At 52.7% G+C, this 26,081-nt stretch overlaps 1 protein-coding gene and 1 long non-coding RNA gene across 3 annotated transcripts in view; both read right to left on the bottom strand.

Moving 5' to 3' along the window:
* GFPT2 (glutamine--fructose-6-phosphate transaminase 2) overlaps positions 1-17,795 on the bottom strand; it is a 41,410-nt gene extending 23,615 nt beyond the window's left edge. Inside the window, exons 1-4 of one of the 2 annotated variants that reach the window (XM_036069304.2) lie at positions 17,644-17,795; positions 3,207-3,314; positions 2,310-2,408; positions 1,700-1,825 (exon numbers count right to left, since the gene is read on the bottom strand). In XM_036069304.2, the coding sequence (XP_035925197.1) occupies positions 1,700-1,825; positions 2,310-2,408; positions 3,207-3,314; positions 17,644-17,650 (340 nt within the window). In that variant the 5' untranslated portion in view covers positions 17,651-17,795. The remainder of the gene's footprint in view (positions 1-1,699; positions 1,826-2,309; positions 2,409-3,206; positions 3,315-17,643) is intronic. The other variant, XM_036069305.2, reaches the window with a different exon arrangement.
* Positions 17,796-18,654: 859 nt separating this feature from the next.
* Positions 18,655-20,769, bottom strand: LOC144380992 (uncharacterized). Its single transcript, XR_013445387.1, has 2 exons — positions 20,541-20,769; positions 18,655-18,849 (listed from the first exon to the last, which is right to left on the bottom strand). It is a non-coding gene; the product is annotated as an uncharacterized LOC144380992 (long non-coding RNA).
* Between the last annotated feature and the right edge of the window lie 5,312 nt (positions 20,770-26,081).

The raw sequence follows: 26,081 nt of genomic DNA, 5'->3' as shown, positions 1-26,081 counted from the left end.
CTAAAGAAATTCTACGAATCTTTGCTTACTTCTCACGTTGTTTTCAATTACTCATCCTGAGTCAGGGCAGGCATTTTCAAGTTTGGGTGTGTGTGTGGGGGGATCTTCTCGGAACCCCCTTGCTTGGGGGGACACAGAGTCATCATCAACACTGAAGTGGGGGTTCATCTTATCACCTGGGGTGGTAGCATCTCAGGGTGCATGGTCTGGGGACAGTGTTTTCTCCGGGGACCAGCCTCTGTATCTGGCTTGGGATTTGGCGGGACGCACATTCTAGGTCTTCAGCACCATGGGGTCTGCTGTCTGCCTCCTGGATGTGGGGGACCTGCCCCAGTAGTGGGATGTGCCATGGTTCAGGGCATGGACCAGATCCAAGGGTCAGCCCCTAGCAAAAACTCATTACCCAAGACCCCAACTGTTCTGCCGAGCAGGGGGCATCGGACTCATCCTTCCAAGTTGGACAGGATGAGCCACTGTTCACAGGGGTAAAGGACACTGAGCCAGGAGGCACCAGTCTCTCCTGTGGCCCAACTTCCATGACGATTAACGGCAGTGAGGCTTGCCAAGCGTGTAGCTAAGTGCCTGCCAATAAGCACTCCTCAATGACTCTGATGTATCTGATTCCTACTCTAATATGGGCCTTGGTAAGAACTTGCATTATGTCTTGGGGTGGGGGTCCCAGCTGATGCCAGAGATCATTCTCTCTGCCCGATACCCTCCCCTATCATGCCCAGGTGTGGGCCACTGGGGGCTTCTGACCTGACCAGGCCTAACCTAGAATGGGGACCCACTGGGATCTCCAGACCTGCCAGGCCTTCCCCCACGAGAGGGGCCAGGGGCCATTCAGAACTATGGCATGGAGAACTTTCCAGGGGGCCCAGGCATGTGATGTGGCCCCATGAGCTGGGGCTGGCCCAAGAGGGCGGCTGGGAGAACTGGGGAGCCTGCAGCCCACCAAAGAGAGCCTGGTATCCCTGTGAGTGTCCTGAACAGTCTCCATGTCCCCAGTCTGTGACCCTGGACCGCTGCTTGGCAGTGGAACTCCAAGGTACTGCGAGCCCAGCTACCATACCTTTCAGTTTTTCAAGGGACTTCTAGGTATGATCATTCTCAGGTTTAAAAACCCTGCAGCGAGCCAAGGGGAGGGCTCTGCTGCTTGGAAGGAGCCCCTGGGCTGCCTGTTGCAGCTTCTGCTTCTCCAGATCTCAAGCGTTTGGCAGCTGAGGCGTCACTGCAGGGCCCAGGATTGGAGCGGGCACCTCAGACATGAACCGAGATCAGCACTGCCACCCGCCCTGGCTCAAGACCACTCTCCTTGGGGGAAGGAAGCGCATCCCTCCCTGAGGCGCCCAGCCCTCCAGAACACTGCAGTCGCTTGTTGAAGAACAGTGCCCAGACTCTTCGACCCCTCATGCTGCCAAGTCCCACTCAGGCTGGGTCTCAAGAGCCAGCAGCAGTCACGGGAAGCGCCACAGTTTTCCTCTGGAGGCCTGGAGGGTCAGCACCGCCCAGGAGCCAGGCTGAGTTTGCTCCTGTCTAGGGCCCGGTGCCACCCTGCGTGGATCCTCAGGGAAGACAGGGAGGGCTGGGAGAGAAGCCAGCCAGCTGGTGGTGGGTGTGGGTCCACACTGGCACAGACCAGGGCCAGGCGGAACCTTCAGGATGGGGGTGGGGCGGGGGGCGAGGCCGTATTACATACCGTTGCCTTTGTCTGAGCGCTGCGGATGGCTGTTGACGGCGTTGGGGACCCCATGGGTGGCCCAGCGCGTGTGAGCAATGCCAAAGTGGGTCTCAAACTCCACCTTTAAGTCCATGCTGTCTTGTTCTAGATCAAAGAAAAAAAAAAGCATTGACACAGTACCGTTAGGGTGAGGTGACATCATTATATGGACACACCTCAGCTACGTCAAAAGCACATCCCACCTTCCACCGCAAAGGCCCCACCCCGGGGATTTCTGCCAGATCCCTGCTGCGGTTTACTCAGTACTTACCAGTAACCTAACTCAGTAACTGAAATGAGCTTACTTAAAAAAAAAAAAAAATTATGGATCGCTACTATAAATGGAAAATAAATACTTAAGTACTGAAAAATTTAAAAAATGCTCATGCACCACCTCCTAAAAAAAAGAACAAACCCGTCCCACACCCTGAGAAACACAGTTTTACAGTGTGGGCTGAACCCGCCTTCCATTTATCCACCATGTGAATCCATCCATTCATATTTTTAGTCTTAGGTGCTTCTGGAATAAAAGATTTTAAACTGACCCATGCTGCCTGTATTGCTCTGACTGGGCTTACGTTCCACTTACTATAAAGTTCCTCATCGAGAGCCTTGACGTTCCCTCTTTTCTTGACCAGCTGGATATGTCTTTCTTTGACTTCGTTATTATGTCCATCGATGGCCACACCTGTGGTACACACGTGATTTTTTTTTTTGTATTGGCATTGAAGTTTTGTCTCCCAGCCTTTGTTACAGGGTACGGCCCTGGGTGAGGGCTGCACGGCGCTGTGGGTCTACCGGATCTTGTTTGCCAGGCTGGTGGCCTGGAAGAGAACTCGATAGCATTCAGGACGCCGACTCAGAAAGAAGAGGCCGTGGCCGCCTGGCCCGGCGTCTACCCGGGGTGCAGTCCTGGAAGGCTGCCTGCAAGGGAGGCACCTCCAGGCCCACCACTGAGGGCAGCGGGCTCGCTGGAGGGTCTTCATCACGCTGTGCACTGTGCACTCTCCTGCTATATATAACAGGTCCCCCCCGCCCCCGCATTGGCGCTCCTGCGGGCTTTCATCTGACTTGCTCTCTGTGAAGAATTGACAGACATAAAACTATCTGGCTCCCCCTTTCTCCCCAGACTGCTTAATTTAAAATGGGAAGTGGACCCATCTATCCATCAGAGGAGTGTGCAGCCACCAAGAAAGACCATCACGGAGAACAGAAAATGCGGGAGAGAGATGAAAACAGGACATAAAATTACAAATCTGTAGTAACGATCACATTAAAAACAAAAAAATATCTATGCACAACACCCCCCGCCCCCCAGACCACCCCAACGTGAGCAGCGACCAGAGCAGGGACACAAAGATATCGACGGGAGTGCTTTGGGTGGAGATTTTTTTTTTTACCCTTATTTCTTCTTTTTACTTTTCTCTAGTTTTCACATTAAATGAACAAATGCTCTGCGTACGCCGTGGCAGCCCACAGGACCCACCTGCCGAGTCATAGCCTCTGTACTCAAGCCTCTGCAGGCCCTTAATGAGGGTCTCAAAAATCTCCTTCCTCGTCCGGGGGACTCTGTAGTTCATGTACGCAAAGATTCCTGTGGAAAGACAGGGAGAACCACATGTCTATCAGTCACTCGGTCAGTGTTTGGAAAACACCAGCTCTGGGGACACCCGCACGGGTGGCATCGCCCGACGGCTTCCGGGCTGCACGCGTAGCCTTCCTCTGGCGTAGGCGAGAGCCGTGCTCCCCTCCTGCTTCGGGACGCACGTCGCCCACAGCCCAGCCCGTGACAAAAGTCTCAGGGGGCATATGAAGAGCACATCAGACACCCCGGCCTGACGATTGTACTGTGGAGAATGTCACCTACGGCTGAACATCTGAGACACGGTTTCATTTATAATAGCAAAGACCAAGGGGCGCCTGGGTGGCTCAGTCGGTCAAGCGTCTGCCTTCGGCTCAGGTCATGATCTCAGGGTCCTGGGATTGAGTCCTGTGTCGCGCTCCTTGTTCAGCGGGGAGTCTGCTTCTCCCTCTCCCTCTGTCCCCCACCTTGCGTGATCATGTGCTCTCTCTCACACAAATAAATATTTATTTGACAGATAGAGAGAGCACAAGTAGGCAGAGAGGCAGGCAGACGGAGAAGGAGAAGCAGGCTCCCCGCTGAGCAAGGAGCCCAACACGGGGCTCGATCCCAGGACCTGGAGATCACGACCCTGGGATCTCGACCTGAGCCGAAGGTAGACGCTTAACCAGCTGAGCCACCCAGGTGACCCTAAAAACATAATTTTAATGGCCCGCAATGTGTCATCACAAAAATTAAAAAGTGGAATATACCAGTTTCCATCAAAACTAAGATGTCATCGGGATGCCTGGGTGGCTCAGTCGGTTAAGCGTCTGCCTTCGGCTCAGGTCATGATCTCAGGGTCCTGGGATCGAGCCCCGCATCGGGCTCCTTGCTCAGTGAGGAGCCTTCTTCTCCTTCTCCCTCTGCTGCTCCCCCTGCTTGTGCTCTCTCTCTCTCTGACAAATAAATAAAATCTTCAAAAAATACATAATAGCAAAGATCAGCAAAACCACCTGGCCACTTGGGGACATCTGGAAGTCCTATGTGGACTCCTTAATCTGCACAGAACTGGCCTGGGAAGAGTCCTCCTAAAGCAGGTGAAACAGGGACTGAGGCTTCGACTCCTTTCCACTCGGCCCTGTTGCCTAGAGCTTTACATCTGTAAATGCGGCTTTTACAAAGGCAAAAGTAAAACCATCTCTTGGCTCCGGAGAATCCCTATCTTCCAGGGAGATCTGCATGCCCTAAGGTTTTATTGGGCTGTATTTTCTGTATTTGTATTTCAAAATACTATTTTCTCAAATAAGAACTAACAGCCGTCCTGTTGGTTCTCCCCAAACTCCTCCGCCCCCTCCCTGCTCGAGACTATGGACCCCTGGTCTGTCTCTGTCCCGCCCTGCGAGTTCCCTATTCTCTCATCCCTCTGTTCTTTTGTCCTCCCTGCTCCACTTGGGGGAAACCTGCCCTCCTCAAAGCTCAGCTCCCACTACCTCCCAGGGCTGGCTTGTCCCCTCCCAGGCCCTCCGCCGGATGTGCTCCCCTGCTCTGGGCCACCCCCGTGCTCGTGCATCTTGGAATACCTTCATCCCCTGATAAGTACACCGGCTGACACTTCTATCTTTATATTTCTCACTAGGTCTTGGCACACCATCCTTACTCAATAAATGTATGTGGAGTAGAGTGACTGTAAATCTACTTTATTCAGGGAAGCGAGAGCATGGATCGTGAAGAATACTGGCCTTCAGGAATATTCAGAGTAACTCATCTTATTGAGAACTCACTACGTGCCAGGCACTGGGCCAAGAGTTCCCACACAGGTGTGAATCAAAGCTCCCATCAGCCTTCGAGGCTGGACCTACCATGACCCCCCTTTACTTTCTGGAACAGAGCCTGGGGGGCTGTGACTGGGAACCAAGGAGATTTGACTTCAGCACTTAAAATGCTCCAAACTACTGGGCAGTGTTGCCTCAGGGACAAATGGGATTAAAAGGTTTATTTCCCCAATATTTTTAAAATTAATTAATTCATTCATTTTTTTAATGTAGTGTTCCATGATTCATTCTTTGCATATAACACCCAGTGCTCCATGCAGTACATACCCTCTTTAATACCCATCACCGGGCTAACCCATCCCCCCACCCCCCCTCCCCTCTAGAACCCTCAGTTTGTTTCTCAGAGTCCATAGTCTCTCATGGTTCGTCTCCCCCTCCAATTCCCCCCCCTTCATTAGCGCTCACCATAGCACATACCCTCCCCAATGTCCATCACCTAGCCACCCCAACCCTCCCACCCCCACCACTCCAGCAACCCTCAGTTTGTTTCCTGAGATTAAGAATTCCTCATATCAGTGAGATCATATGATTCATGTCTTTCTCTGATTGACTTATTTCACTTAGCCTAATACCCTCTAGTTCCATCCACGTCGTTGCAAATGGCAAGATATCTTTTTTTGATGGCTGCATAATATTCCATTATATATATATACTACATCTTCTTTATCCATTCATCTGTTGATGGACATCTAGGCTCTTTCCATAGTTTGGCTATTGTGGACATTGCTGCTATAAACATTGGGGTGCACGTACCCCTTCGGATCCCTACATTGTATCTTTGGGGTAAATACCTAGTAGTACAATTGCTGGGTTGTACGGTAGCTCTATTTTCAACTTTTTGAGGAACCTCCATACTTTTTTTTTTCTTTTTTTTTTTTAAGATTTTATTTATTTGAGAGAGAGAATGAGAGACAGAGAGCACGAGAGGGAAGAGGGTCAGAGGGAGAAGCAGACCCCCCGCTGAGCAGGGAGCCCGATGTGGGACTCGATCCCGGGACTCCAGGATCATGACCTGAGCCGAAGGCAGTCGCTTAACCAACTGAGCCACCCAGGCGCCCCCTCCATACTGTTTTCCAGAGTGGCTGCACCAGCTTGCATTCCTACCAGCAGTGTAGGAGCGTTCCCCTTTCTCCGCATCCCCGCCAACATCTGTCATTTCCTGACTTGTTAATTTTAGCCATTCCGACTGGTGTGAGGTGGTATCTCATTGAGGTTTTGATTTGGGTTTCCCTGATGCCGAGTGATGTTGAGTACTTATTCATGTGTCTGTTGGCCATTTGGATGTCTACTTTGCAGAAATGTCTGTTCATGTCTTCTGCCCATTTCTTGATTTTATTTCCCCAATTTTAATGATTTTATTTCCCCAATTTTAATGATTTTATTTTAATTTTTAATTTTCCCACTGTTTTCCTGGGATGACAGAATTGTCATTATCCTGTCTGACCAGGAGTAAAAATTTGCCAGATATCCGCACCCCCATGTTCACTACAGCATTATTTACAATAGTCGAGACACGAAAACAAGCTAAGTGTCCATCCACAGATGAATGGATCAAAAAATTATAGTATATGTTTACAATGGAATATGACTCGGCCATAAAAAAGAAGGAAATCCTGCCATTTGCATGGCATGGAACATGAGTGTGTTATGCTAAGTGAAATAAGTCAGACAGAGGAAGACGAATACTGTATGATCTCATATATGGAATCTAAAAAAACCCAAACTCATAGATACAGAGATCAGATTGGTGGTTGACAGAGGTGGGGAGCAGGAGATGGGGTAACCAGGTAAAGAAGGTCAAAGGGTACAAACTTCTAGTTATAAGATAAGTAAATCCTGGGGATATAATACACAGCATGGGGACTACAGTTAAGAATACTCTATTGTACATCTGAAAGTTGCTAAGAGAGTAGCTCTTTAGAGTTCTCCTCACAAGGAAAAAATGTTAACTATGTGAGGGGATAGATGATCGCTAATCTTATTATGGTGATTATTTCATAATATATACACTTAAAGACTGAGCCACCCAGGTGCCCGTCAATACAGTGTTTCTGAAGGAGTGATTGGACGTCCCTTAAAGGGATGTGAATATGGTCATAGCAGACGAACATTTAACTTGCTAAAATTCATTCTAGGTGCAGTCGAAAGTGAGGCGATAAGATTAAACAGCGCTAAAAATGATATTTTGCATTCTTATGTCCTGTATGTTACTGTACACGGGATATATTTGCACACGAGTATGAAAGTGTAGAATTTCTATATAAAAACATGCCCCCCATGCTTTCTGAGCAGGGACAGACGCTTTCTTTTTAACATGGCTGAGGGTAATTTTGGCGGTCAGCTATTTTTGCCTTCCTGGCTGAGTCCAGGTCAGGTGAGAGCCGCTGAGTCTGAGGCCCCGTGTGCAGTTTAGGCAACCCCCACCCCGCCGGGCAAAGGTGCTGAGTGTCTGGGTCACACAGGAACTCACAACTTACCCTACCCTTCAGACTTCAACACGTCTGGGCAGAGGATGTATTTTTGTCCCCTTACACATTAAAAACAAACAAACCAACAAACCAATAGCTATCTTCTAATGGAAACATTAAAAATTTTTGAGCAGCTTTATTGGGATATAAGTCCCATACCATAATATTCTGCCATTTAAAGTGTATAATTTGGGTGGCGCCTGGGTGGCTCAGTCGTTAAGCGTCTGCCTTCGGCTCAGGTCATGATCCCGGGTCCTGGGATCGAGCCCCGCATCGGGCTCCCTGCTCCGCGGGGAGCCTGCTTCTCCCTCTCCCACTCCCCCTGCTTGTGTTCCCTCTCTCGCTGTGTCTCTCTCTGTCAAATAAATAAATAAAATCTTTAAAAAAAAAAAATAATAATAAAGTGTATAATTCAATGGTTTTCAAGACAGTTGCCCCTTGAACAACATGGGATTGCCTGCCGGGGTGCACTTTCATTTATTTATTTATTTTTGAGACCTACAGTGCTGTACTATAAATATATTTTCTCTTCCTTACGATTTTCTTTTTTTAAAAAAAAAGATTTTTATTTATTTATTTATTTGTCAGAGAGAGAGCACAAGCAGGGGGAGCGGCAGGCAGAGGGAGAAGCAGGCTCCCCGCTGAGCAGGGAGCCCGATGCGGGGCTCGATCCCAGGATCCTGGGATCATGACCTGAGCCAAAGGCAGGCGCCCCTCTCCCTTAGGATTTTCTTAATAACATTTGCTTTCCTCTAGCTTACTTAATATGAGAATACAGTATATGCTCCATATAACATACAATATATGTGTTAATGCTTCTGGGTGAGGCTTCTGGTCAACGGTAGCTGAATTTTGGGGGAGTCAGAGTTACACGCAAGATTTTCGATGGCGCGGGGTGCTGGCACCCCTAACGCCCCCATTGTTCAAGGGTCAACTTGACCAACCACCACTACAATCTAATGTTCGGGTGAAATTTTCATAACATTATTCTGCAAAATATCAGGAAGTTCCCCAGGGGTGGGGTGGGGATGTGGGCACATTCCAGGTACTGTAAAGACCACGGAGGCATGGGAGACAATTATGTGAAGGGGGGAGCTGCTCACAGATCATTTTTGGAGTCTTCCCTGGCATCCCGGGAATCCTTCTAGAATTACAGCGGCACCTCACGAAGGGGAGCAGACACTCTGCAGATGACTCAAAGGCTCATATCCCAACTCGGGAAAGGTTGGGAATCTGAAATGCCTTCATGAGAGTGCTCTAGGGCTCTGCTCTCTAATTCTCCCCTGCGATTCCCCTTCCTCTGGGCCAAAGTGCACTTATGAAGTCCTTCTGTCAGGCACGTATGTTCTTGGAGGTGCCTCTGGCCCTGAGATCCGAGCAGCCTTCTTGGTGGGGAGCTGGGGGTGCTGCCACCAGAGCCCCAGGAGGGGCAGCGAGGCTGGTTAAAGTGTCCTTGTCTTCAGGACCACCAGCTGCGTCCACACCCAGCCAGGAGGCTCCCAGCCGCTCATGCACAGTTTGGGAGAACCCTGTAGTGACGGGGGCTGCCAAGGAGTGGTTTTCAAGGTCTTTACGCAAGAAAGCGTAAATCTAATTTCAACATAAAACCTCCTGCATGCAGACATCTATTCAGTAAGCTCTTTCATTAACTAAGCGCCATCCCTCCTTTCTTGCAGCTCTCTCTTGGCAGGATTCTCTCTGCACTCTCTCGAGATGAAGTGGAAAAACAAACCAACCAACAAACAAAAAAAACCCACCCAGCATTGACACCAGGCTCTTACCATTTTAGAAAAATAAAGAAATGGAATAAAGTTGCTCTCCCAGGCATTTTTCTTGCCATTCACATCAGAATGCCCTTCTGGAATCCCTACCATCCCTAACAAAAGCTCCACCGAGACTCCATTTTTTACCTATGAGATCAGCGACGATCAAACAGTTTGACAATCAAGCGAGAGTTTAAATTTGCGCACCCTTTCTGGAAGGCAATTTGGCAATCTTTCAAAATTAAAAATGTACACATCTGTTGACCAGAGCGGTTGCTAGGCATGGATCCAACAGATAGCTGTGCAGAGGGGTGTGTGTGCACGAGGACGGTTGCTCAGCACTGCTTGCGGTCGTTGAAGACAGGGGACAGCAGGGACCCGGTAAGTGACCACAGCGCAGCCACTTGGCAGGGCCACCGTGGGACCACGGGCAGGTGGTCTTCCACAGAGAACAAGGTGAGGCTCTGTGTTCTCTTGGAAAACAAGCTACATCTCCAAGATGTGTCAAGGGAAAAAGCAGCTCGCAGAACATATTAAGTTATGCAGGGAAGGGTGGGGAGACACATACGGTATTTCTGGAAGGGCATCCAAGACCCGGGGGTTCAGGGGGGTGCAGTGGTTGCCTTGGAGGAAGGTACTGGATATAGGACAGAAATTCCCTTTCTACTGCCCGTGGGTGCTTTGTATGGTCACAATATTTCCCCACGTCCCCTATACACCATCTTACCACGTGCTGCTATATGCATTAGATATTGGTAGGCATGGGATTGTCATCCAGCGCAATCTGACTTCACTGACTTCTCCATGGCTCCCCCGTCCCGCTCACCCAGAAGAACAAGGGCCACACGGAGAAAGCTCTGTGTGAACACACCTTCCAGTGCGTAAAAGGACTGGACCAGGGTCCCCCAAGGGTCTTCCTGCTCCTGGGGAGTGTGAGATGCCAAGTAGCAGGTGCGCAGGGCACCCAGGAAGCCAATACTTTCAGGACCGATCTCATCTGATCCTCCCCGGGTCCTGGGCCAAGGACCCAGACAGGGCACCTCTGACTCCAAGGCCAAAGACCTGAGTAAGTCACAGCCGGGTGCTATCCGAGTGATGGCACGGGGTCTCCTGTTGCCCCCCAAATCAGCATAAGCCCTTACAATCCTACCCCGAGGGGTGAGAAGTAGCTCACATAGAGAGAGATAGCTCACACCTATGGACAGATGCCTACCTCACTCCTGATGAGAAGACTTCCCACTCCCCGCCCACCCCCATGGGGTCCGGGGCCATGTTGACATCAGGAAACTCCTCTTGGCCCCCAACAGACGTTGCTGCTTCTGACTCCACTTTCTCTGTCCATCCAGGCCGTGGCAACGATAGTAAGTCTGGGCCCCCCTCTATCTCTCCCTCCCTTGCACAGGCAGGATGGTGAAATCTTCCCGAGGTGGCTTCGAGAAATGTCTGGCCCTGGGACAGAGGCTGCTGTGGCCTAACCACCCCAGCTCAGCGCATGCCCCATGCCCACACCCCACCCTGGCATCCAGAGCTTCCAAACAGCTTTTCAGGGCCCTACTCTTAAATCTGAGGGGGAAAGCGAGTGAACAAAGGTTCTAGAGGGAGAAAAGCCGAGATAAACTCCAGAAAAGGCTCCAGATGAGAAGCAGGATGGAGACTAGCCCTTTGAAAGGGGACTGCGGCCCCTCTGCCTGGCTTGCCTTGGGGGTCTGGGGGTTCTAACAACCCCTCTGCAAAATGGCTTGATAGCTCATACAGGCGACTCAGGACCAAAGGCACTAGGACGAGGTTCTTCCACACACGCAGGGGACGCTCAACCTCCAAGAGACAGACAATGACAATGACCAGATCGAGAGGCAACGTTCCCTGGACACATGGCTAGAACTAGGAGCACTGAACGCGTGGAGTCTTTATAACCTCTGGAATACCTGGGGTGGTGGAGGGGAGCAGGGGTTGTCTGAGGTCTAGAGGACAAGGGGAGAGGTCAAATTCACCGTGGGCAGGCTGGGGTCTGTGTTCTGAAAATGTGGCTGTAGTTTTGGAAAATCTCTCCCTCTCTCCAAGCATCAGCTTCGCCATGAAAGCCCTGCCCTCACTGTGAAGGATCCAGCCTGTGCCCCACCAGGCTAGGGGCTTGCTCCGTGGGTCCAGCCAAACTGGGACCACCCCCCTCCCCCGACTAAGGGTGCTCCTTCCACCACCAGCCCATGCTTCTCAGCCTGCGCCCCACAGGGCTAGGGGCTCACTCCGTAGGCCCAGCCTGACTGGGACCACCCCCCTCCTTACTCGTAAAGGTGCTTCTTCCACCACCATCCCATGCTCCTCAGCAGTGAAGGGGCTGACCTTCTTGAAGTCCACGAGCCTAGTACAGATTAGACATTAGTCCAGTTCTCAGGTTGGGGACTCCCCACCCAGACAGAGGACATGCATGCCAGTTGGACTTCCGCCTCAGAAAATTCCCAAGTGGTGTGCTTGCGAGAGTGTGTCTGAGTGTGAGTGTCTGAGTGTCAGGGGTGTGTGTGTGTGTGAGAGTGAGTGAGCCATGTTGCTGTGTGTGAATACATACGAGTGTGTGTGCTGTGGGAATGTGTAGGAGTGTGAATGCGTGTTTGAGCATCAGACGTGTGCGAGTCTGAGCGCTAGGTACGTGGGAGCGTGTCAGTGTGAGCGTGTATGGGCGTGAGAGTGGGTCTGAGGGTTGGGTGTGTGTATGTGGTGTGCTAGGAAAGGGGAGGCAGGTCTACTCTCCTGGGTGAGGCCCCCAGGTCGGGGAGGCCACTGGGCCAACAGGGAGGACTGAGAGGAAGCTGTGGCCTCTCTGGGCAACACTATACTGATGAAATGGGGACAAACGCAGATGCCTCCTCGCAGAAGTGAGAGCAAAGGCAGAGGTCCCACGGCAGGGTTCTCACACAAAGACACAGGGACCCGAGGGCCTGGCTCGGGGTCAGGACAGCCTCCCCCTGCCTCTGGCCTCACTGGGACTCCATGGGTTAAAGTTACCGCACCACAGGAATCCCTGTGATAACAGGAGATTCTGCTTCCTGCCTGCAAGGCATTTCTATTTTTAATAAAAAAGTTTGTGGTGTCCCTGTCATTTTAGGATTTCACGAAGAACAAAGGGAGAAGCAACATATACTCTCAACTGTACTAAAAAATACTTTTAAGAAAGTGTGAGTCTTGTTTAACCTGCCAAAATTTGGCTATTAAAAAAAAAGCCAAACTTTTTTTCAGGGAAAGATTCCCTTTGAAAGTGAAAGAGGCAGATGATCAGATGAAATTGCTTATTTTTGCATCAAATTAATCTCCAGAACTTCCTCCTTAGGGTGTTTGTTACCTCAAGTCCATCTTCCTTTATAAGCAAATTTCACTAAATATAAAAATAATCTTTCAGTTTAAAAGCACTGTCTACTAATGTTACATCACAAAATTTCCAGAAGGTTTCTGTGAACTTGGGAAAGCCCCGATGAATAAGACTGACTGAGGGAGGAATGGCATGATGATGGGAAGGAGGAGGGGGAAGTGGGGAGATCACTTCCAGTGCTGAGCCCCTCTCCAGCTGGTCTCTGCAAAGCCCTCTGTTTGAGAGTGCCCATGGGAGTCTTGCAGGCAGGATGTGAGCTCCTGAGAGCCAACCACACGCGTCTCTTCTCAACTCCACGCTTAGGGACCTCACAATGATAACCTGAAATTAGCCATGGCGAGCCACTTGTCAAACATTTATTTGCACATCCCTGAGCAGGGACTCTGTTTTGCAAAGTTCTTGTGGCTTGGAGAGGTGGCAAGGCAAGTGACCTGACCCCAGAGTCTATGCCCCATCAACTCCAGCTTAGTCCCTTTGTGGCATCCGTCCATGAACTGAACTGTTACAGGGAGGAAAGGGGTGTCAAATATGATGGGGTTCCCAGAGCCGGAAGAAGTCTAGGACGAAAAGGTGAGGTCTCCCCCATGTCATGTAATCTCCCTGGATGGCTGTTTCCTCAGATGAAATGAGAAACAAGCCCCCTAAGCACATGACAAGCTCTCGTGAAGACCACCATGCAAGTGAATAGACCGTGTGTGTGTGTGTGTATGTGTGTGTCCTGGCCCCTCTTGATTCTGGGGGAATAAAACCATGCCTGCTTCTTGCAGGGAAGAGATGAGCGGGAAGAGTATGTACATGCATAGACGGCAGGATGGAGTGAGCGCCATATTTATAGGACGTAGTAAGACCTAACTTCTAGAAAAACTGAGAACTATTCAGTCCAACTGGGTATGTGGCGCCATGCCGGTGAAGGATGGGGTCTTTAACTGATGCCTACATTCACCTTCTGACTATGGTGGGTCCAGTCTGCAAGTTCTGGGACCAGGGGACTTGGGTGTGTGCATTGGGCATAGAGGGTGTACTGGTAGCCCTCTGGTCAACGTCCTCGTGGCCATGTCTTGAGCATCTGGGATTAGCAACACAAGGCTATTCTTGGGGAAGGCACCTAAAAGCAAGAGCCTGATTGTAGCGGGATACATAATGGCCATCAAAGATATCAGGTCCTAATCCCTAGAATCTGTAAAAATACTTATATGGAAACAGGTCTTTATAGATACAATTAAATTAAAGATCTGGAGATGGGAGATTCTCCTGGATTAACCAGGTGGGCCCTAGAGGCAATCACAAGTGTTATAAAAGGGAGGCAGAGGGAGATTTGACCTGGAAGAGGGGAAGGGGATGTGACCACAGAGGCACAGACTGGAATAAGGAGACAAAAGCCAAGGAATCTGGCAGGCACCAGAAGCTGGAAGTGACAAGGAACAGATTCTTCCCTAGAGCGTCCCGAGAAAGTGGGGCCCTTCTGACACCTTGATTTTGGCCCAGTAAAACTGACTTTTGGACTTCTGGTCTCCAAAACTGCGAGAAAATAAATTTGTGTTGTTTTACACCAGCAAGGTTGTGGTAATTTGTTACAGCGGCTGGCGGACACCAATTCACCAACTAAGACAAAAGATAATGAATTCAAAGCGAGGGCTTTAACTTCTAGCAAAAACTAAGAATTCGTTCGTTCTCCACAGCCAACTTTTTCACCCAGCCACATAAATTACTAAATGCGGTTGTAAAGGATAGGGAAACTTTACAATTTCACAGACCAGAAGTGCAATCCTTTTTTGCCCAGTGCCCACGCATGCGTGGTCCCTGCTACCGTGCACTTGCACATCCTGTGCCCTCAGCCTGGCGCACCTGTCCCCACCCCCCTTCTCTCTGTGAAGCTCCTACTCGAGGCCAGGCTCTTGTGGCACTGTTCCTGGCAAAGTCAGGGCAGCCCGCCTCCACCACGCTGGGGTCTCAAGCTCAGACTGCAACGGGGGCCATTAGGTAACATCAGCGAGTGAGGCACCTGGGCAGGAGAACCAAGGAAGCTTGCACCCATCATCCTAGGGGCCACGGTGCACTCTTCAGATAGACACACTCGGGGTTGCTCATCTTCGGATCTTTTTCAAGAGAAGTCGAAAATCCCACCTACTAACGGGAAACCTCCCAACTGTGTCATTTGGTGGCTGTGAGAAATAGTGTGAGTCCTGTGCACCACACAGACAGACGGGTGCCTACTGGTCTGGCACAGGTCCCAGGGTCCTCCCCGTCTGGCAGCGTTGACCTAATGCGTTATCCCACCCCTGCTTGGTGACCACCTCTGCGCCACCTCTCCAACTTCTGGCCCCTTCTCTGAGGGCAGGATCACCTTGTGGCCCAGGGCCTGGAAAACACAGGACCTCTCCGGGAGCGGTAAATCACTAGTGGCTGAGCGAAGAAGGGAGGAGATGAGGAGAGGGAATATGGTAACCTTTCTGTTGGCACAAAGTCAGCAAAATGCCAGCAACTCTCAGATGACAACAAGACCACCTATGAGGACCTATGTGTCCCTTAGCTACGCTCTCAGTGCGCTGCTTAGTGTGCGGAGGATCAGCTAGGCCTGGGTCCGGCTTTCTGCGAAAGACGCCGGGAAGACGACGGGGAGCAAGAACCAATCTGAGCCCGGTCATTATTAGCAACCGCTGACCCCTGTAGGAACTCAGCCCTGGAGATTCAACCTCTGAGGAGGCTTCCAAGTGGCGGATCGCAGTGTGGTCACATCCAGCCCAGAAAGAGGACCTAAAACAACTCCTCTTCAGACACAGGTGGGTACAGACCTCTTTGGGCCTCAGCGTCCCCACACGGAGAGCGACGAGGGTGAGTGGCTTCTTCTGGGAGCTTCTCCGCAGTTTTTGCCGTATCCTTGTACCAAGTATGCAACCATTTCCTTAATGTTTTTTCTATAAAAGTGACTAAGTTTTTGAAAGCCTAAATAAATGCACTACAAAAGGACACAACAATAAAAGGAAAACCAATATCACTTGCCAAACATATACAGGCCATCATCCAGGGGGGAAAAAACACAAAAACCCCAGAACAACATGTTTGATTCTAGCCAGCGGCTGCTGCGAGGTTTGAGCTTGGGACAGCTTCCTCCCTGTGAGGGGTGCCTGGCCAGTATAACAGAGCTGTAAAAGACACATTAGCATCCAGCTGAGACTTTCTCCTGGCTACTTGCAAAGGAAATAACTTTCCCATGTGGGAATTCCACATGGCTCCCTGCCTTCACCGACGCCTGCAGGGTGGGATCCGCCAGGGGGGAGCCTTGATGTGAGCACGTAGGTAGTTACAGCCCAAAGCTCATCCTTTCCTTAGGGGACAAAACACGTGCAACCCCTTAAGACAGCAGAACAAAACCCCAGATCCGGAGAGTCTGAGCCCATGTCTCTCCATGAGGCTCAAAGCACCACAGAGAAAGCTGGATGCAGGTAGGAAGCAGGAAGGAAGGCTGGGGTGCTGGGGGGGGCGGTGGCACAGGAGGGCACCTGAGAGGAGGAAGGAGGGAGGCTGCCAGGGCCCCAGGGGCCGACCCTCCCAGAGCAAGGGTCTTGGTGGGTCCACTAGTCTGGCTCTCCAGCCTCCCATCAAGGGCCTTGAATGCCACACCGAGGGGTTTAGAACCCAAAGGGCTTCTGGCAAAACTGCCACCTTTGCTTCGTCTCTCTGCCCAGAAACACCCACAGGCAGCCCTATACATTGTTAATGATGCCCCGCAGCCCTGAGATTTTTGCTGAAGGTTCAGGAATTTAAACTGATGTCTGCTTGGGCTGGGGGGGGGGGCGGGGGGCGGCTGGGGCTGCATCCCAAAGCGGGCTGCCGGCTCCTTGGTCAGACGTTCTTTTTCACTTTCGGGATCGGCTGGCCTCGGAAACAAGGCCTGTACAGATCTGGCCCAGGGCTCGCCGCTGGCGCATCCCACCCCACAGCCCTGGGCGAAGTCAGACAGAGGCCTTTCATGGCTTCAAAAGTCCCACCAGGTCCTCCAGCCACAGGAGGCTGGAATGGGTAACTGAATCCTACTCAAGGGGGAAAAAAAAAAGGCACAGTGACCTTTTGTCCCAGCAGAAGTTCCCGGCCCTCTCCCCAGCCGGCGGAGGCGGCCCAGCCAGGAGAGTAAGGAATTGCAGATGTGCGCGCAGGGCCGCCGCGGCCCTCCCCACGGCCCAGCAGCCTCCCCGGACAGCACCGTGTCGCCGCGGAATTCAGGACGCCCGAGCCCAGCCCTGCTCCCCATCCCGGATTCCTTCTCCCAGCTCCGGCTCGAGGCTCGGCGGTCGATGCTGCCTTTCCCCCCAAGCCTCGCAGAGAGCTCTTTCAGCAAAGAGGCGGCAACACGGAATCAACCCTTCCAGGGACAAGAGGTTCATTTTGGGACGCGAGGAGAACGCACAGGCCCTTGCCGAGCGCACGAGGGCTGCTCCCGACGCCAGGGGGGCGAGCCCGGCGGGCTGCCGGGAGGGTGCAGGTGGGGTCGCCTCTCCTCGGTGGGCGCGGTGGGCTGAGAGCCGCGCTGGTCACCCCGGACCCGGGATGCGTGAGCTTGCGCGTGGCCGCCTTTGTGGCCGACTTGGGGGCGCTTTCCGTACTGGGATGGGGGGGTGCGGATACTTCTGTATTTGTGAAGGGCCAGGCCCGGGACAGGACCAATTCTGTCTCCTCTGTTGGGGGGCCGGGCCGGGTCGCCCTCACCAAGTCCGAGACCGGGGTTGGGCACCCTCCTCTCCCACACCTCCGTGGAACAGCCACTCGGGACGGGGTGGGGGGCAGGAGGAGGCAGGCCCGGCCGGTGCAAGCCCCTAGTTCTAGGACGGGGGCAGATAGATGCCCCCATCCCGCGCCACCTCCGCGTCCCTGGCGCCCGGTTCTCGGGGCCAGGCGCCGAGAAGCTGGGGGCCGGGAACGCGCGCCCACCACACTCACCGCACATCGTGGTTGCTGCTTGCGCCCTTCGCGGCTCGGGGACTCTGCACGCTCTGGACACTCGGAATTCCGTGCGCGCCTGGCGCTCCGCGGGCCTCGGCTCCCGCCGCCCGGCCTCCGGCCCTTTTAGCTCGGAGCCCTCCGCCAGAGGCGGGGCCGGGGCGGGGCCTCCTCCCGCCTGCCTGCTCCCCATTGGTCCCCGGTTGTCGTGACAACGGCTGGGACTGGGCCCCCAGGAGTCAGGGAACTGGGTGAGGGGCGGCTCCCGGCTCCCGGGGCGCGCGGGCGTCGGGTCCTGGAGATGGACTGGGGGCGGCTGACGGTCTGAGGTCAGATCCAGACTCAACACGGTCTAGGCGTGGGCCCTTGGGCGGGGGACTGAGACGCTCTGTGCTTCAGTTTCCCCGTCTGTAAAATGGGATGACAGTGGAACCTCCCTACCGGGTGCTGGTGAGGATTAAGACAGTCGGTGCAAGGCACAGAGCGCAACGTCGGCATGGTGCACGCGCTCCCCTGCGCGCCCCTCTGTGTGCCAGGCCCCTCCGAGGGCGCACGGGAGCCCTTCAAGCCTGGTCCGCTCCCTGTGAGGTCAGAACTCTAGAGCCCCACGGATAGATGACAAAACTGGGGCCCCTCCGAGGTGGGAAGGGGCTTTGCCCAAACGGGGCGGCCAGAATTGGCTGACTCTGGCGGTGGCAGAATTCGAACCCGGGATTTACTGGAGAGCTGGAACTCGAAGGCGGGGATTCCCCAGGTCGTGAGCGGAGCTGGGGTGACCCGGGGAGCCGTCCCCGCCCTGAGCCTCGCTGGCCCATCTGTCCTCAGCGCACTGGCAGAGCCAGCCAGGGGCTTCTCCGCCCGCCCGCCGGCCTGGAGCCCGAATCCGGCCCCGCCGTGAGTCACTGGGACCCGCGTTCCTCCGCCCTGGTTCCTGGCCGTCTCCTCCCCTCCCACTGCGCTCTGGGCTTCGGTCTCCCGAGGAAGGTCACGAGAACTGGCCCAACATTTGCGTACTTTGAAGCCATCTGGTGTTTTTTATTTTACTTAAAAAAAAAAAAAATCTTGAATTCTAAACAGATCCTCCGCAGTCGTGTTAGAGAACAAAACGAAGGTTTTTGCGTCTTGTCTGGGGCATCTTTCCTGATGTAATCTCTCTCTCTCTCTCTCTCTCTCTCTCTCTCTCGCTTCACCACAGCTCTGCAGGTCCTACGGGGAGGAAGTGTTTGTTTTACCCATTTGCCCGTTGAGGATACTGAGGCTCAGCGACAGTAGGAAGGGGTTTGGTTGAGTCACGCTGCTGGGAAATAGTGGAGCCGGTCCTGGAGCCTCTGTATCTGCCTCTCACCCTTCACTGTGCAGGGTCGCTTTCATTTCATTTCATTTCATTTATTCCTAAGCAGCTGCTTCATGCCTCTCCTGATGCTTAAGGGGACTTTATGATGAGTGAGAATAATCCAGCCTGGGCACCTACCTGGCACTTATGGAGTGGTGGGAGGGAGACACTAACCCAGTGTCACACAGAGAGCGAGAAGACCCCCCTACCAGGGTCCAGATCTGCCTCTCCTCCTCCTTGGGGATTCACAGCTCTCCGGTGGGGAGTGGCATGGATGCTAGGACCCCTGTGGAGGTACCTGCATCTGGGTTAGCATTATCCCCTCTGCTTTGGGGACTAGTCATGTGGCCTGGGACTGGCCACCTAGCCACTAGGTCCCCCTGGCCTTGGCATTGGTACAGGGATCAGCATGTGGCCCATGCTGGGTTCTTGACAACCTGTTCAGGGACATGGGGGTAACCAGAAAATCTGAGCCTGGTGGCACAGCTGGCTGGAGGGTAGACTGGTGATGCTGGGGACCCTCTTGTCAACTTTGGGATGGGGTAGGGGAAGGCATGTCTGAGAGTGAGGCAATCCAGAGCAAAACAGATCTCTAGGATGGAGGAAGATGCACATTTTTGGGAGCCCCTGGATTTAGCTGGGGCTGAAGCCAGGATTTATCCCTGGAATTCTCAGTGTCAAGGCTCAGTAAGTTCCCATCTTCCCTTGAGGCACTCTGAAGTGACTTCTGGCATTGGCAACGGAATAGAGTCCGGACTCCTTCCACCTGCGGGAGCAGTGATCTGAGGTTCATGGGTGCAGTTAGGCAGCTGGTGGTCCCAGCCTATAAGGTGCTGCTGGTTAGAGCCCCTTCCTGCCCTCGGCCTTAGCAGGGACATGTCCTGGTGCAACCCAGGAGGCCCCTGGGATTTGGTAAGATTAAGCAATCTGCCCAGAGTCGCCCAGCTCGGAAGTAGGGGGCTGGTCTGGATCAGGAGGCCCAGGCTTAGCCGCTGTCAGAGGAAGGAAGATGGAAGACCATGCATAGACACCTCCCCCAGCCTGGCCCTGTACCTGTGCTCCCGGGAGAGTGAGCCTGAGTCGCTAGAGCCAGAAGCCCACAGGGCTGATCACCGTGGATGGTTCTGGCCCCACTTTCCAGGAGTGACCTTGACCCCTCTGGCCCGCAGAGTAGGACCACGTGCTAAGATTGCAAAGAGCTGCCACGGACATGGCTCCTTCACCTGCACTGTTTTTTCAAACCTCAGGTCAGCTTTTATATAGTTGGGGGATTTGTTCATTGACTGGTTTCTCCCAAACAACCCGGAGATCTGCTTCCTCCTCCCACGCAACCCACTAAGCCCCATGACTGTCCTGGTAGACATGGAATGTGCCTGTTCTCCTCTGACCACAGGCCCTATTCAGCTGCTTTTTTCTGTAATATTTCCACTAGGGCCTGGGGAGGGTTGTGGGATCCATGGTATGATGAGGGCTGCCCTCTAACTCCTGTGGGAACTCCAGCCCTGCTGGGCTTTCAGCAGCTCCTGTGTTGTCATCAGGGTCCTTGCCACCAGTCTCCACTTACCCCAGCTGGGCTGTGGCCGCCGGGTGACCTGGGGTAGTACCCGGTCACTCCTGATCTTCTTGTTCCCCTCTGAGAGCAGAAATGCCAGGCAGACCTCGGTGTCAGCTCCTGTAGCCCGGAGAGACCCAGCCCAGCCCAGAGCTGTGAAGCGCACGCTTTCCCAGGCTTCAGCGGAGGGTCCAGGGAGCTGGGGGTGCAGGGTGCTGAGGCCTGCAGCTGGAGCTCTGAGTTGGATCACTCCATCTGCGGGGGAGCAGGGGAAGCACAAGATTCTAAGGGGGACCTTGAGTGGTACCTATGGCAGCAGACAGGGTTCAGGGAACCCAGGTCAGAAACCCCGGGTATAGTGACCTGGGTGGAGATCCTTGCCCCGGGGTAGCTGGTCCTCACCTGAGACCTGTGGTGGGGAGCACAAAGCAGCGCAAGGAATGAGGCCAGACCTGGGCTTGGGGCAGGAAACCACCTCCCCACTTCCTCTTCCTCCCTCTTCCCTTCTGTGGGATTGGGGACGAGGGTGGGGTCGTCTGCAAAAGGCACAGGGCGAGGGAGGGTCTGAGAAACTGGCCTGGGACCAGGGTTTGAGGACGGCCAGAAGTGGAGAGCTGGATGGGAAACTGAGGCAAGAATTCTCCCAGAGTGTAGGTCTGAAGGGATTAAGGCCTCAGGAGCTTGGCCGGAGCTTGGAAAGGGGGGGAGGGTTGTCTAGCGCAGAGTTGGCCGCCGGCGCCACCCCACTCCCACCCCCCAACCCCAGCGCTGGGGCAAGAGAGCCCCCACATCCCTTCTGACCCTGCTGAGGTGTTCCTTGGAGCCATGGACGTGTTCCACCTTCTTCCTCCGTCCGTTCTGCCACAAGCCTCAACTGCCGTATTCTTCTTTGACTGTAAGTTAATTAAAAAAAAAAAAGGGTTAATTACAAGTCTTTATAACTTTTTTCTTCCAGAAGAGATGCATAATCATTTTAGGAAATAAAGAATAAAAACATTTTTAAGGGTTAATCGTGTCAACTTTTTACAACCCCCTAAAACATTATTCTTTGCATTGGTAGTCATCATTTATTTATCTTTAAAAAGGATTTATTTATTTATTTTAGAGAGAGAGAGAGCATGAGTGGGAGGGGCAGAGGGAAAGGGAGAGAGAGTCTCAGGCAGATTCCCTGCTGAGCGTGGAGCCTGATGAGGGGCTTGATCCCATGACCCCCAAGATCATGACCTGAGCCAAAACCAAGAGTGTGATGCTCAACCTACTGTGCCACCCAGGTGCCCCTGGTAGTCATGACTTAAACAATAATGTGGTTGTACCACAAATATTGCTTTATAGCCAGAGTTTGATTTCTGATTAGAAAGCATTTCAAAGTGGGGCACCTGGGTGGCTCAGTCGGTTAAGCATCTGCCTTCGGCTCATCAGGAGCAGGGAGCCTGTTCTCCGTCTCCCCTCTACCCCTCCCCCCTGCTTGTGCTCTCTTGCTCTCTCTGTCGAATACATAAATAAATCTTTAGAAAAGAACGAAAGAAAGAAGGAATTTCAAATCGTGCTGTGAAGCCCAGATCTGGCCCAGGAATGCCAATGCTGTCCACTTCTGGGGCCATTGCACCCAGGAAAAGCTGGGCTCTGCCCAGCCAGGAGAGGGTGGGGGTCCATGTGGGCGGGCAGAAATCTGGGATTGCGTGCCCTGGCTGTTGGACATTGGTGAGTGGAGAGCAGCAGGGTACCCTGGCCAAGATGCAGGGGCTGGTGATGGTAAGCAGTGTATTATTTCAGGCTCCGTTATTTCAGGCAAGCATCTCCTCTGGGACAAAAAGGCACCAGATCCACTCTTTTACCCCTCCCTGGTTCTGTGCCCTGGGAGACTGGCCTTCCTGGGGGTCCCAGGCCCTCTGGCTTCTGGTTGGCTCTGGCCAGCAGGAGGTCTGGAGAGGGAGGGGGTGCGGTCAAGATATAAATCTTCTCCCTGAGGCCTCAGGTTCGGTCTGGTGGCCTCTCCCACACTGTCTTGTCTGGGTCCTGCCCCTCAGGTTTCTGAGTGGTTATGCTTTGGCTGAGCACCCCTCAAGCTGGCCCAGCCCGGCTGGTTGCCTTAACTTTGCACGCTGCCTTCCGGAAATGCTCTGTCATCCTGTCTGAGGGTGTAACCCAAGGAGACTAGCTGTCTGACTTTTACTGGGACTGTCCTGGCTTTAGGACTGAGGTTTTTTAGGTCCTGGGCCAACTGGGGCGGCTGGTCACTCTGACTGCCACGGATTTCAGTGGAGACTCTGATACTGCGTTCTTGCTTGCTCACCCTCTTGTCTGCTGAGACGAGATTAAGAAGGGCTCAGTCTGTGTCCTGGGCCTCCAGTTTCTCTGACCAGTTAGAAGAGCTGGCAATTCTGACAATTCTGGTTGCCCAGAGCTGAGTGCGGCTGTGTCCTTAGAAGGGCTTGCCCTTCACGATCTCCCCGTCCTCCCTCCTAGGCTAGGTGCAGCCTTGGTTTCCTGCCTGGCTCCATAGGCAGCTGAGTGGACTGCTCCATACCACCGCTCATGTCCTGCAGGTTCTAGGACTGGGTGGAAGAGGGGCTCTCTGAGGGTGGTAGCCCATGTCCCCTCCAAGTTGTCCAGGCTAGCAGTGGCCTTTGGCTATGATTCTTGGAGCCTAGGGCAGGGACAGAGGGTGAAAGTTTGGGGTCCAGGACTCTTCCCGTGTCCCCTTCCATCAGACAGTGGAGAGGGTGTGCTTCTGGGTGGCCCATGCACACAGGGCAGTAGAGGGCATCCCATGCTAGGGTCTGGGCCCCAGAGCAAACCCGAAGCCATTCTTGCTTCCTGTGGCGGCCTGGTTTCCATGTTCGTTGAGGCGGTGGGGACATGAGAACCTTCTGGACCCTGCTGGGACAGGAAGGAGGCTTCAAGGAGGGTCTGCCTGGGTGTTCACTAGGCACGTGGGCGGCTACGACTTTTGGAGTGACCAATGGGTAGGGGGGCATTTGGGCCTGTTTTCCTCCCCTCTGGGACAACGCCCTAGATTCCTCTGTGGAATCACCCCTTCTCTCCTCTCAGCCTGCTGGGTCCCATGTGGCTGGCTTCCCTCCTGGCTGCTGGGGCAGATGCCTGGCCCAGGCCTAGACAATGAGGGCACCATCCTCGGAACACAGGGGTTGGGTCTGGCCTCGCCAAGGGACCTAAATCGGACTGATAAGAACCAGTGCGTGTCACCCAGAGGAGAATTGCAGGACCCATCGGAAAAAAGGAGTTTTCTTTCCAGTGAAGTCACTTAGGAATTAGGATATAAGACTGGGGTGTTCCTTGCGTGCTGGCTTGACCCCAGTGGGGAGAATTCAAGAGTTTAGATAAAACAGAGGAAAGCAGATCCACGTTGGCTCCAGCCCAGCCTGAAGGCATGCATGCCTGAACTTCTCCGGCATTCTGTCCCTGCTGGGGTGGGGACCCCGGCTTACCTGGTGAGGTTGACCCTTGCCCTCAGGGACTGACGCACTGTTTGCCCTCCCCTCCTCCCAGCCCCTGCCCAGTCGCTGAGTTGGTGGTCATTACCTTCCTGGGCAATGCGCTGTAGAGGTGAGTCCTTCCTGGGACCAGGTCCTCCAAGCACTGATCTTTGTGAACTCTTGGGAGGCAGGTAGCACCACCACCTGTTTCTGGGACTTGAGAGCTGATCATTACCGTAACTCTCACTTTCGGTGGAGCGTGGGGAGATAGGGGTCTCACAGCTGATGGGGCCTCCCCATTCTGCGGACCCATGAAAGTCTTACACATCTTCGGGAATAATTGGACCTGTCTACAAAAACCATCTTTCTTTTCTTGTCAGTGGCAACCAGAGAGTGCAGTTTTTAACTTCCTTAGAAATATTATCTTTGGAAAAATCTCTGTGATCTTGGCAAGTATGTATACACACGCACACACCACACACACTTTTTTTTTGTTTTGAAAAATTTCAAAAATAGTCTAATGAATCCCCACGTACGCATCACCCAGATTCAACAATTACTCACGTGTAACTGATTTTGTCTCAACTATCTCTCCAGCTTTTGTTTTGTTGGAATAAGCCCTGATATGATTTGACTCCTTAATAATTCATGATGTGTAAGGCCCTTAAGACTGTAATACCAGTGTCACACCAAACAAAATTAATAGTAATATATTATGTTATCTAACACTCACCTCATCTTTAATATTGATATACATTGGGGTATAGTCAATATTCCATGATTGTCTCAAAAATGTCTTTTTATAGCTTATCGGTTTATTTTTTATTTTTATTTTTATTTTTTTTGCTTGTGGGTTTAAATCGGGATACCGACAGCATTTACCCATTGCCTTTGGCTGGTATGTCTCTAAGACATTTAAATTTAGAATCCGTAAAAACACACAACCTCCCTCCCCCATGTGCGATGGTCTGATATTAGCAAGTGTTTTTACACCCCGCAAGGCTCCGAGCAGGCAGGAGGCTGTGTGCGGGCCATGTGCTGCTGGTAAAGCAGAAGTCCCAGGGCCCAGAGCAGGCGGGAGGCATGGAGACCAGAGAGCAGGCCTCGGGCCCAGAGCTGGGCTGGTCAGGTTTGCACTCTGACTCTCTGCAGCCTTGGGGTATATGGCGTTGAGCAAAGCATTCTCCTCTTCCAGAAAATGGAGGATGGCAGGCTATCATACAGTGTCTGAGAAAGCATCAATGAGTACAACCTTCTCCCAGAGAGAAATGTGGTGATATGTGTCAACAGGGGCCTGGTGTCATGAAGTGTGAAACATACCGACCAGGAAATGCTTGTGCAACTCTGAGACTCGGGGGGAAGGCACGGGGTGTGTATAGGCTGTGTTATTTGGTTTTATATGTAATAGCTTTGCTGAGATAGAATTCACATACCATATAATTCAGCTGTTTACAGTGCTCAAGTCAATGGTTTTAAGTCTATTCTCAGATTTGTACATCCATCACCACAATCCGTTTGAGGATATTGTCTTTTTTTTTTTTTTATGATTTTATTTATTTATTTTATCAGAGAGAGAGAGAGAGCATGAGCAGGGGGAGGGATGGAGGGAGAAGCAGACTTCCAGCTGAGCAAGGAGCCCAATGCAGGACTTGATCCCAGGACCCTGGGATCATGATCTGAGCCGAAGGCAGACGCTTAACTGCCTGAGCCACCCAGGTGTCCCAGTTCGATCGTCATCTTCCCATAAAAAAAGAAATCAAGAGCCTCCAACCTGGCAGGAAAGACTTCTTATCCAAAGGGCATTCATGCTCCTAGGAAGCAGAGGGGCCCACCCCAGCCCAGGAAGAACGGGGGGCCTCCTGTCCTGCCTGCAAAGTGACTGGTGGCAGGCCTGGGACTCAGGTCCCGGTCAGCCCCGTGAGGCCACAGGCTGCGGAGGCACATGCAGGGCTGGTCTCTTGGCACAGCCTGCCTGGCTGGCCTGCTCCTTGGCGAAGGAGCCAGGGCAGGGAGAACAAGGTGCTCTGTGTCCTCTAGGGATGCAAATTGTCCCATGTCATGAAGCTGACCAATCTCAGTCTATGGAGTGAACTACTTTGGATCTTCTCGTGTGTCT

Source organism: Halichoerus grypus, chromosome 2 (genome assembly GCF_964656455.1).
Source record: "Halichoerus grypus chromosome 2, mHalGry1.hap1.1, whole genome shotgun sequence".
NCBI classification, from domain to species: Eukaryota; Metazoa; Chordata; class Mammalia; order Carnivora; family Phocidae; genus Halichoerus; species Halichoerus grypus.
The sequence above is the reverse complement of the archived record's forward strand: the minus strand, read 5'-3'. Positions and strand labels throughout refer to the sequence as shown.